Source organism: Pocillopora verrucosa, chromosome 9, assembly GCF_036669915.1.
Source record: "Pocillopora verrucosa isolate sample1 chromosome 9, ASM3666991v2, whole genome shotgun sequence".
NCBI lineage: Eukaryota > Metazoa > Cnidaria > Anthozoa > Scleractinia > Pocilloporidae > Pocillopora > Pocillopora verrucosa.
In genome coordinates this window covers 20,846,270-20,858,265 of record NC_089320.1, presented here as the reverse complement: position 1 = coordinate 20,858,265, position 11,996 = coordinate 20,846,270, and the positions used below count along the sequence as shown (strand labels likewise).

General features: G+C 38.7%; 2 protein-coding genes across 3 annotated transcripts; one reads left to right on the top strand and one right to left on the bottom strand.

Moving 5' to 3' along the window:
* Positions 1 to 307: 307 nt before the first annotated feature.
* LOC131777099 (uncharacterized) lies at positions 308 to 3,460 on the bottom strand. Of its 2 annotated transcripts, XM_059093321.2 has the most exons (3): positions 3,030 to 3,460; positions 2,430 to 2,702; positions 308 to 1,227 (listed from the first exon to the last, which is right to left on the bottom strand). In XM_059093321.2, exons 2-3 carry the CDS (start codon positions 2,611 to 2,613, stop codon positions 752 to 754), a joined length of 660 nt encoding a protein of 219 aa, XP_058949304.1. In that variant the 5' UTR covers positions 2,614 to 2,702; positions 3,030 to 3,460; the 3' UTR covers positions 308 to 751. The 2 variants fall into 2 exon arrangements, with proteins under 2 accessions (XP_058949304.1, XP_058949305.1); XM_059093322.2 differs by lacking the exon at positions 3,030 to 3,460 and having other exon boundaries at positions 2,430 to 2,794.
* Positions 3,461 to 6,798: 3,338 nt separating this feature from the next.
* Positions 6,799 to 9,654, top strand: LOC131777066 (uncharacterized). Its single transcript, XM_059093280.2, has 2 exons — positions 6,799 to 7,085; positions 8,370 to 9,654. The coding sequence occupies exons 1-2, from the start codon at positions 6,905 to 6,907 to the stop codon at positions 8,858 to 8,860; spliced, it is 672 nt and encodes a 223-aa protein (XP_058949263.2). The 5' UTR covers positions 6,799 to 6,904; the 3' UTR covers positions 8,861 to 9,654.
* Positions 9,655 to 11,996: the final 2,342 nt, after the last annotated feature.

Below are 11,996 nucleotides of genomic sequence, written 5' to 3'. Positions count from 1 at the left end.
TCATTTGGTGCTTGCAAACTCTTTGCAATCATTGTCCAATGTAAGCGTAATTGATTTAGGCAATGTATAAGCAGGAAGCTATTAAAAAATACCAGCAAGCGTGATGAAATGATTAGAAATTAAACACCGAGGTTGAATAGTCTACCATGCTAGTCTCTGCTGCGCTTGCGATAATTTGCGCAACAAAAAGTGGCAGGGAGGAGGAGAGGGGTTTGGGGGGAAGGGGCTGTTTCTCACTTTTTTTCGGAGGGGGGGGGGGGGTCAAAAACCTATTGCCTCTCCACTGTGACACCTATGAATCCTGCTTGAAATAGCGAGCTGGTTTGTTTCAGGCCAGTTAAAATCTCTTCTTCTCACGTGGTCACCAATAACTGAAGCCTGAAACTGACTGCTTTCTCTTTATTTTCTTAGGCTATGAGAAAGGGGTTCGGTATTTACTATTGAGTAAACTGAAAATTAATTGGTTATGGGGGGAGATAAATGCTGAAGTTCCTTTAAATTTTCTTTTACACTGAGTGGTAGGATTGTGATTCAAAGTCTGAACTGTCAACGTAAGCCTTAGGCATCTTGTCTTATTTCCGACTTGTCTAACTTTTTAAATAAAACTTTAAAATACTCTAAGAGATAGTCTTTCGTAAATTACAACTCAACTGAGCAAAGTAGCTTCAAAAGTCAGTTTTTTCCCTTGAGGTCGTTCTGAAATTTATTCGGGCAACATATGCATTAATTGGTCACGTGACATGTAGACAGCTCAATGCTTGTACCAGGCTTGCGCGGTTATACAGACTTTACCTCCTTTTTTCTTCACACCAGACTTCAACAGGTCTTCTCCAAACCACACACGGAGCTCTTGGCCCATAGCAACATAAATGGGATTTGATGCATCTGTAAGGATTATTTCCGGTGAGTGAGGGTCCACTTCTGGTTTGTCGTACCAATAGGATCCCTTGTTGTGTTGAAGAAAAAAATGTGTCGGAAAGAGAATGTCATTTCTGGGTGCCGTCGTTACGACAACGTTAAAGGGCGATCTGCCGTGTTCAGGATGATTGCGAGAGCAACCCCAGTTACTGTTGTATTGGGGAGAATTTCTTTTGCATGAGCTGAGTCCACTGACGTGGGTCAATTTGACTGACATTAGGAAGCCCTCTATTGGTACCACAAGGGTGGCATATTCGTTGCCACTCCCTCCAAAGCAGACAGCTCCTTTTGTTAAGCTCAGCCACTTCTCTGTGAAAAGATTAAACAAGTTAAATCAATTTGATGTAAATGGCGTCGGTGACTTAGTGGAAATAGATCCGATAATTTTTCATTTGTAATTGACCTCAATTTGCTTAGGAAATTTGGCTTATCTGTATTCCCAGGTTGAAAGCAGAACTAAGCTTATTCAGATATCAATCGTTTAAATTTCAGACCTATTTTTGGTTCAGTTGTGGGCTTTGGAGGGTTCTGTTTTTGTATGTTTATTTTAGAACTGAAAGTAAACTTAAATTTCTTCATTGGATTACAATTTTATACGCTTTGTGTGATCTACGGTGAACAAAGACTTAAACTTTCCTCTTGCATTGATGCCCAAAGCCTTTAGCTCACAACATTCACCAATTTCAAATTGAAAATCGGTAGAGTATTGCATTTTCCCGCGTGCCTATCACTACCGTTTATTAAGAAACCGGTACGATAGGGCATGCATCTCTAGTTGCGCAGTGAGCGAATACGTCTTAGGTCTGGGAAGGCGTAGAGGAAAGCGGGTAGAGCTTTGCGGGATGAAAACGGATGTTAAGTTTGAACGGATGTTAAGTAGATTCAACATAGAACAGTGACTGATTTTAGGTCTATAAATGATTCACTTCTATTTTGTATCTCTTTTGCAATTGGGTTTAGAGAAATGTCAACAAAGTGGTAAAGCTTTTTTAAGACCAGCAAATAAGTATGTCTCTTTGGTGTTACGAATAAAGGACTGCAAAAATAGGAATTTTCTGTTTACTGAGTTTGTTATGATCACAAGTTCCGCGAATTGCGAGGGTTTCGTGTTTTTTTTAATCAGGGTATTCTCATCATTTTTCACACATTTCTTATTACAAGCGTAAACGTGTTTCTCTCTGTTTCGAAGTTTAGCAGCACTGAAATTAGCTCATGCAACCTTTTCCAACGAAAGAATTTGCGAAGATTTAATTTCAGATGTGTAGGTTTCGCGGAATAAGGCGCATAGTGTTTCCTGAATTTGCTTTAGTATTTAAGCGTCTTGGCTCGATTACCAATAAAGAGGAAATTGGTCAAGTTGTGACTGAAATATATTTCCGAGTAAAGCAATTTTCTTTCATGCTTGCATTATGTAGATGAAAACTGTTTGCGTTATATAAAATTCCCCTTATGGTAATGAAGGCAGCTGGCACTCTACTGTGTTGTTTGTGGCGTAATTCTAGCAAACATACCTTTTTCATAGGAAAGACAAAAGTTCCTAAAGTCTGCTCCAAACGAATGACGTTCACTGACTAACACTCTGTCAATTCCCTTTGTAACATTCTGATGTAGTAAACCACAAGACTGAGATCCGTTGCACAAAATCGCACAACAACCAGCTGCGATTAGCATTACCAACAATCGGGAAGTCGTCATTTTTGAACTTCGGGGCCGAGTTGCTGGGACAATGCAAGTTCTTCAATCTTTTGGGCGAAAAAAATTGACGATGTCTTCACTGGATCAACCTAAAAGGTGAACGCGGTGATTAGTTATAAAACCGTAAAGTTAAAGTTTCACAAACTTATAATCGGACCAAGAATTTTAAGGGGGCAGAGGTCTCAGATATTTTTACTAAAACTATAACGTAAAAAAGGCAAATTAAATGTGCGTGGGCGGTCTTCCATTAAAAGGATAATCTTCATTGGTGATTGGGTTCGTTTTAGTCCACACTAAATGGAAGAAAATTTGAGGCGGCATCTTTAAAAGTCGTCTGCAAAGATTGAAACAATGCCGGCCAAGTTACTGAATTTAATCAAATTCACAAAGTTGCATGACAGTTTAGGATTACTTACATTCCTGAACTTTGAATTCGATGAAAACCGTTTCCATCACGTTCGGACCTTTTTTTCCTCATAACCGCTTTTCCTACAATGCAATCACGTCGACATGCGAAAGTTTTCAGCTCGCATGAATGGCAAACCTCGTAAGATTAAAGAATGTAACCATCAACCAATTCACGTTCCATTATGTTCGGCGTAAGCAGCTTATCGCCGCAGCTTGTAATGTACCGCCAAGTTCAGCACTACCAGAGGTCAGCGTTGAAATTCCGCGGAGAAAGAACAGCTGATAAAAGTATGTGAGTTTGCTTGGTTCCATATAATCTTGGCTGATCGCAAGGTCACCCTTTCAAATAAATGGAGCTTAAAATTCAAAGTACTCTACCATTAGAATAGCTAGAACAAAGTCTAACTTTTTCCGTTCGCGAAATCATGCTAAGCTTCTTACTTTTTGTGAGGAACACGGTTTTGTTTGAATGAGAGTATATACGTAAAGAATACATCAAACGAGTCTGCTCTGTGAAAGAACTAAAATCGAAGGAGGTTCACGTGAAGATAAAGTAGTTGATGAAATCTTTCTGAGCCTTTTACGAAATGTTCTCTTGGTTATAATTTCGAAAGATTATACTTGTTCGATTATAATTGTTAGCGTATTAAAATTGTAAGCTTCTTAGAAATAGAAACTGCTTGAGCCTTTGGTCTTTTGAGTGTTGGGAATATTTCGGCAGAAATTTAGGATCAAATAACCTGGTGCATACAGAACGAAGTTCCAAACGTTTTTGGACGCTTCCCAAAGAGATCTTTTGGAAAAAAGAGAAGAAAAGCTCGTCTTGATTTCTACTTTTATCCTCTTTCAGGACGGCAACTATTGTCGGTCATGACAATACACACCCATAGGAACGGCTTGAAATTCTAACGAATTGTTAGTGCGGCCAAAGATAAATTTTATTTTGAAATAAGTTTTCGCCGCTAGATTTCTTAGAGAAGAATTAAGATAAAGGTTAAGTTACGCTGTGCATTTCTATGTCGACATATGCAGGTAAAACTTCCTGTGGGATCAAGTTATTTTATTATTTTAGGAAATCAGTTGGTACATGTGCGGTCCTCTTGACGGATTCCAAAACGGAATTCGCGCTTTTTCAGCAGTAGTTTTATCCAGCCTAGTATCAAATATTTCCTTTCAAAAAACTTGTTACATGGAGTCTTTTTGACCGTGCAAACAGATATTAAAAGATATCAATTCCTACTACATAAAATAAAAGAATGAGATGTACTGAAAAGATTCGTGAGCGAAAAGCCTCTAAGAAAATGCAAAGGTCTTGCGGTATAAAATCAGTATTGATGTCCAGCCAATACTACGTTAACACCTTAGCAACATTTTCGATAAGCTTAAATTATGACTTTAGTAGTATGATTGTTACGTGGAAAATAAAGTCGAATAACGTCAGAGTTCACAGCATGTTTTTTTTGCTAGGAAAGTAAGTAAAAAATGTAAAAGAAGTTGATTGCCGTCATGCAGTCGATTTAGACGGGCTTGGAGACGTGCGGCGTTCTGAAAATTCCGGAAATTAGCTTTCCGTCGTGAAAAGATAGTATTTTGTTCTTAAACAATCAAATTTTTCGCTTCATTATTTTGTTTGCCAAGATTCTTTGAGTCTTTCCGTCTTTCCGCCCAATCTCGACCTAGTGTGGGTAACTGACCTAGGATCTTGACACGCATAGCGCGATAATATGATGCCAGTTCATGATGTAAGCCTTGAATTGAAGCTAAAATTTAATTAAATTTAGTTTAAGGAAAAAGTGAAATAACGGTAAATAAAATTAAAATTTAGCTAGGTTACGGAAACGGATAAAGTTTTCGACCATTTCCCAGCCTCCAGGGGCGTACAAAGATGATTACACAATGTCAATACAAATCACGAATTGCTACATTTCGTCATTTTGAACAGATAAATTTCTCGTTCTATGCCAGTGTAATAGGACTGTATCTATTTTCATTTTTCAAGAAGAGTCTTTCCCTTTTTCTCTGCTTTTAAAGCGAAAAGATGCTTTAGTAACTTACATCATCAGCTCCTACTGACCAGTTCTTGGCCATTTTCCCAAACTCTTCCTCTTCAAAACTCTATGTCTCTCTCCACTTAAACTGATCTAAGTTCAAAGTGCAAACGCCCTGAACCCATTGCGGACGGTCCTCCGCCATGCAGAATGACATAAAGATTTATTCTGTCATATCATTCCAAAACTATTTCGACTGAGAGGCAATCAAGATTGCGTGCACATCAAGCTCATTTTTTTCTGCTCTGCCGGTAGACTTTTGTCTCCTGCTCAGGTCTCTCCAACTGAGCGAAAACACAATAGCTTATGCGTCATTTCTGGCAGACTGGAAAATCCAACCCCCCTCGAACACACGAAGAAGGAGGTACTTCTTCAACTGACATTTTCATCATTATCTAATCTTTGAGCTTGAAAAAGATGCCCACAATTCATGCCTTAAGACCGTTTCTCAATGTAAAAGAAGCTGAAAATTTTTAAGCTTTTTTTTGTATAAGTTCAAACCAGACTTGAAGCGATAACTTCTAATCCGCCCACCTGCGAGTCCTCTTGGGCCTTCCTTTTCTTACATTTGCATATTTCCCCAAACTTCCACGTAGCTCACGATACAAGTTTTCCCTAAGGCGCTAAACATCAAAAAGCAATATTAACCCGATTTTGTTTAACAAGTTATAATTAAGGTACAAATAGTGGTTGCGCTTACCGACAAGCATCCGCTGTTAGACACAAAGCAGCTTTTACACGATATATTAGGATGTGGACCTTCGATGTTTATCAGGAATTGTTGAACAAAATCCGAAAATTGAAATAGACCACATCATATTTAAACATCGAAAAAAACTCCTTTTTCCGGGCATTTTTAGTGGTAATAATTTTTCCCGAACTGAGGCCGGGGCCCTTGTAACGAAATTTGAGCATATAATTCTGGAATTGTTAGAACCTCCCAGAATTCTCTTGCAAGAATTTAGACTTTGCAATCAGTATTGTACTACTCACTGAAAAAAGGAACGAGAAGAAAAGTATGACTATAAATTTTTGTGAAATTTTTTTAGTTTGTCTATTTGTATGCTTTTTCCATTTTTATTGCCAAACAATCTAAAATTATTTTCTCCTGGAACGCAATTGACATCCAAAACATGTCTTCCCGCCGATGACATTGTAAAAAAAACTCTGACGTAATCTGTTAACCTACGAAAATAACGTGCTGTGAATACTTGATATACTGTTAATTCACAGTTGTTTCGCTTGGAGCCCTCAATTTCCTTTCCTGAAGTTTAAATTGGTTTTTGCGTTTTTCAATGACATCGACAGTAAAAATAGTTTGCAAAATAATTTCGTAACGGTTGCTGTCGCTTGTTGCGCAGAAACTACTGAGACATATTTTATGAAATATTAACGTTCAGAATAAACATGGATTCTTAAAAGATTTCTTAGCTTTGCCACTGTGATTTACCTCTCTCTAAGGAGGTGAAACGCTTTTATTTTTTCTTGACTTACTCGCTGAAACTTTACGTATTTTAAAATTATATTCTTGGTATTATAACGCGTACTCCAAAATCAATTTAACACCGCTTTTGATTTACCTCCCGTGCAATAATCCTTCCGCCAGACAAATCCGCTCTCATCCAATTTCAAAGGATACGTGGTAACAGACGGATCTGCGCAATTTGTGTTGAGCCGATGAAAACATTTTAACAGTTGTAGGCGTCAATCCTGCTTTTAAAGCATTCTAATGAGGCCCCCTTCTCATTGAACGCTGATACCTGTGATATCAGGAACTGGTCTATTTGAGGGCCACGCGTGAAAAAAAAAACAAACAAACAGTCCTTGCATTCGACATGGCCAGATTTCTGTTGCTATTGGGCGCGATTACTTCAATCTTTTGTCAAGGTGTAATAGCCAAATTAAGTTGTTGCGGTGAATTTTCCGCGCAGCAAGAAGAACAACTGAGGAATCTACTGAAACAAGAGGCAGGGTCGTTGAGACAGGGCATGCAAATGATGTGTCCTAGAAGTCCAGGTAAGCTATAAACAAGAACTTGTCTTTCAGTTTGCCTTGCTTATCAGACCGTTTGTCAAAAAATAAAAGTGCTTTCAATCAAGGCGAATATTCTTCGTTAAAAAGACATCTGATTACAAGCAAACTACAGTTTGAACTTATTCCATTCTCGAGGGTTTCTTTAACGAGGCACGTCTAGAAAGAAAGGCGTTTAGGACCAGTTGAGCTTAAAGAATTTCTGATATGCTGACATTTCTTGACTATTTTACTCTCAAATTTGTTTTACACATCCAACCGAGGATAACAAGAAAACTTTTTCTTTCATAGAGAAAGAGAGGTTCATAGAGACATGCTTGCCAAATTCAGAGTTCATAAATGTCGAAATATAATTCTTGCAAGGCTGCCAAAATCATATTGTATTTGTTTTTTAGCTTTTATATCGGGAACGTTTCAAACGGTCAGTTTGTAATACACTATAATCCTTTCCAATCTTAATTAATATCTTTCACTTGCACCTCAGTTGATCATTTGGTCAAGGTTCATTTTAGTCAAGCGGTAGCTCCATTTGAAGTCAAATTTAGTCTTGTAAATCGAGCCGACTTGAGCTGTGATCATGGGGCATAAACACTAGATAAGATCTACAAGAAGATTAAAAAATAACAGTATACTTTATAGATGCCGTGTAAAATTGACTTAGGGAGGGAAAGATGGTTACTTTGTAGCTTTTCGTCCGATAAAGAGAAATGATATTTTTTAATCATGAGCGTGAGACAAATAAAAATCTAAATTTCCCACGAGAATTAGAGCTTCATATCTGCGAGTTAGATCCTCTAACTCTGAGCTCCAGAGTCCTCGATTGTGAGCAAAGCTCTTTACCAGGTTCGTATTGGGACAAGCGTCTTGTTTACTTTTAGGATCAGCAACGTCAAGAATTGGCTTCTTTCAAAACGTGCAAACGCTTGTAAAATGTTTATGTGGGCATGGGCTATTCAGACTATTGTCTATTTGCGAAAAGTCAATAAACCTCCGATTCTTTGTTCGCCTCTCGAATACTTACTAACAATTGAAATTTACGAGCTCACAACGAAAGAATAGCCTTGAAATAGGCAGTGACAATAATTGAAGAGAATTGCAAACGCTTTTAACCAGATTGAGGAGACCTTCCCAGGTTGTTCTCGGGGAGAGACTTTAACTTGACCATGCAAAGATCGACTGAATGGTTATTACCATGCAGCTCTATCTAACATCCTGTTAAGCTTTCATGAAAATAACAAAGATGACGTAACTTTTTCATTTCGTTTTCAGGCAAATGGCGAAAATTAAATGTGACCAACGCCTGCTTCAGTGCAAATCAAAGTAAACCTGGAATCTTCATTATCCCACAGGAGGGATTTGTCGTCGCTCTCAAAGTTGCCCATATCAGTGGCAAAGTCACGTGTGAGAAAGGCGACTTTCATTCTAAACACGCACATGGTTCATTTTACAGCAAGTGGGGTTGCTCAATAAATCATCCTTCCATCGGAACCACACCCTTGGGGACCTTCATCACCACGTCGTCCAAAGAAATCTTATTCCCACGTGAAAAGTTTATCCGGGACAAGGCGATGTCTGCCTGGTACGCACTTCCGGGATTCGGGCCAGATTCCCCATTCCTCGTTTTCCAAGACTTCTCCAATCCAGAATATTTCCAACACGGCCAAGAGCTTCAACTGTGGTACGGCGAAGTGCTGAAGGGGGTCAGTGTAAATGACAATGATGGCAAAACATGCGCTGAAGTTTATGCCTGGTATCTCTAAAGAACTGGAGTTAATCTTTAATGAACTTTATTACAATGCCTTTTAAAACTTTGCAGGGATTAAGTTGAGGTACTTAGACCTTGAGATACTGACCCTAAACTTTCTGAGATCATCATTTCCAATCTTTTTCATCCGTCACCATCATTGTCAGTTCTTTTCAGATTTCTTCTTCCCATTCAATGCGGTATTTTCTTTCTTATCATGCTAGTATTTTGTGGTTCTTTATGTGACGAGGAAAATTTTGCAGGACGAATGAAATGACTTACATTTTCAACTTCTGTGGCAACTTGAATCGTGTAAAGTAGTGAACCAGCCTGAGAAATTTTCGATCGACATTTCTTTATTTTATCAGAGGAAGGATCAGTCGAAGGTCGGCGCCATAATGCAGCATAGTTACGCTTGTCTCTTCACTACGCAAACTGCTTTGACAAAAAAACTGGTCTCGCGATATGGAGCCAAAAAAAAACGTGCAATTTTTGCAGCTTTTTAAGTCATTTTATAGCTGCAATTCGAGAAGATCGGATTATGTAATGATCATATCTCATGATAGACATGGAAAAAGTTGCCGCGAAAATTGTAAATGATCTGCCAATGTTATTCTTACGAAAGCCGTTTAAAGTTAATTTCAGAAGCGTTTTAATACTGGGATCAGTCTACTTTAAGAAGCAACAGAGTTAAATTGCAGTTTCAGATTAGAGGATTGAATTTATATGATTATAGGATTGGTGCTAGTAAGAGCTATTAATTGTTTCAGAAGCACCTTTTGAAAACAAATAAAGCCGCATTATTCAAGATGTGTTGGTTTTAGCTTTTGATAAGGAGTAAGCTTCGTGGGAAGAATAAAGAGTTGTCGGTAACCAAGTATTGTAGAGGAACTTTTCAAAAGGATTGTCATTTATTGCTTTATAGGGAATTGTCGGCATACGTTCTGAGGCTTGGTCAAGATCAGTTTTATTCTCTGTGACCACTTAAAACAATGATTGAAATAAAAATTGGTACTTACTTATCACAAATCAAAGGATTAGTGTCTCGAAATTCAGTACGGCATCGAGTGTAGCCAAGTGGAAGTTTGTATACCCCTGCCCAATTAATGAGGGCGAAATTAAGCCGAGAGAGCCTTCTCGAGCCAAACTGCAATATGAATAAAGGGATTAAGTTTCTAAACAAAATGCGGTGCTGCGTCGTTAGGGGGTGTTGCAAGGTAATTTGATTTTATCAACTGAGCTGATAAAATAAATTGGCCAACGTAAAGAAATTCTAAAGCTGAAGTTTCAAGTGTCAGCCCTTCGCCAGAGTGCTGAAATATGTTTGGTTTCATTCAATTCAATCCTGTCGAGAAACACACTAACTCCGGCCAGAAACAAAGTTTAATATTCCCAAAGCGCAGAGAGCGACGATTTGTCTTCATTTCCTCGAAGAAGAGGAAAAATTGACAACATACCCTGTGCACAAGATCCTTTGACATTTTTTAAAACGGACGTTGTAAACAAGAAAGATAAATGATTAAATCAGTTGTAGCGCATCCTGCTCAGCTACTTTACATAAACATTTACGCAATCAACGGGAACTCCGATAAAAATAAAGTATTCGATTCGCGCATAACATCCATTATTTGTAAACCTGTTCAGCCGTAATAGTTTTACAACTGCCGAGTTGAAGCACGAGTTTCACGTATGACGTATATGGCGGCGGCAAACGGCATAAAGTGAACTCTGATTTCTATTTCGCTTTCCTGTAATCCGCCTAAAAATGATCAACCCTTCAGAAAAATTGCCAAAAAACTTCTCTTTCTCAGTTAAGGCAAATATTTGAAAGAAAGTGTAGGAAAAGCTAAAAGCCGATGATAAGAAGTTTCTTTAACCCCGTTTACAGTTCATCATGAACGTCGTACTCAACTTCTGTCCACTTCCATTGGTCTAAATTAAATGAAATTTGAAGAACACGAATTCTAGCAAATTAGTTATACCAACAAGGAGATCCAAACCAAAAACATACAATTAATTACTGTTTCAAAACTGTTCTAACTCAACTGTCGCTTGTCATAGGAGGCACGTCGCCTGTCATCACCGGTTATTCATCCCTGTGATAAAATTTATCATTACTTTGTTCCTGTCCTGACATTTAAATAAGTTGGACATCCTCTCATCTGATAATAAGTCGCTGAACCAATCAAGGGAATCGAAAATTTGGTAATACCGGCAGTTAAATGTCTTATTCCACAATGAAAAAAGATCTGACGATCTCTGCTTCAATTAGTCATCAAAAGTTTTGATTAAAACATCCCTCGATTTAGAACTTTTTGGTCATAATCTGTTGGATTACAGCTTGGGCACGCATACTAACAAGCGTAGGCGAATTTTGTTTTTGTAAAGTCAGGCAAATTCAAAATGGTAGGTCAAGACGACAAGAGAAAACCAATGACTCAATTGTCTCTACCATCGCGAAGCAGAAGATTGAGATTTCTCCTCATTTGTGGGAATTGCGATATGGTTTCGGTGGCAGACAATGTGAAGAATAACAATACTCGTACCCAGGAAGGGAAAAACGTCATTGCAGTCAGTGAAAATCGCAGCGAAGACAAACATGAAACAGATTTAGAGCGACCATTCTTGGAAGTGAAAGAGGAACTGAAAAGTACCGAATTACAAGACCAAGATCAATTTGAGAGATTTAATCAAAGGGCGTTTGATCGTAACGACCATCAATCGCGGAATCAAGACGGGATCGAGAGAATATGTTGGAGTAGTGACCACGGCAAAGGAAATTGCAAGGAGAAATTGGACGTCACACAACAATCACAAGGTGATTTCCAAATTGCAGAAACGTTGTTACAACTGCATGAACCTGACATGAGTGAGCAAAGTGGAGGCAGAATGCAAGGAAAGCCTGCTTGCATCAGACCAAACCTCACACGACAACGAGTTGTAGGCTCTGTAGATTCGTTTCAGAGCCAAGGGAAGCTCGTCGGTGAACCTGAAATCCCGACTATGACAATCATTGAGAATTCCTCGAGCGACGAGAACCAAACTTCCAGCTTGACCAAAGTTAAGACTAATGGGGCTGCGGCTCAGTCAAACAGGGTTGAAGAGAAATCGCCCCGGGGTTCATCAATTAGTCCGTGGAGACGGGTAGCAGC

What these genes read in the sequence shown, in the direction of transcription:
- LOC131777066 (XM_059093280.2), top strand. Translation starts at nt 6,905, where the DNA reads ATGGCCAGATTTCTGTTGCTATTGGGCGCGATTACTTCAATCTTTTGT. An exon ending in GATGTGTCCTAGAAGTCCAG is followed by an intron (nt 7,086 to 8,369) that starts GTAAGCTATAAA and finishes TTTCGTTTTCAG; the next exon opens with GCAAATGGCGAAAATTAAAT.
- LOC131777099 (XM_059093321.2), bottom strand. Translation starts at nt 2,613, where the DNA reads ATGACGACTTCCCGATTGTTGGTAATGCTAATCGCAGCTGGTTGTTGT. An exon ending in TTGTCTTTCCTATGAAAAAG is followed by an intron (nt 1,228 to 2,429) that starts GTATGTTTGCTA and finishes ATCTTTTCACAG; the next exon opens with AGAAGTGGCTGAGCTTAACA.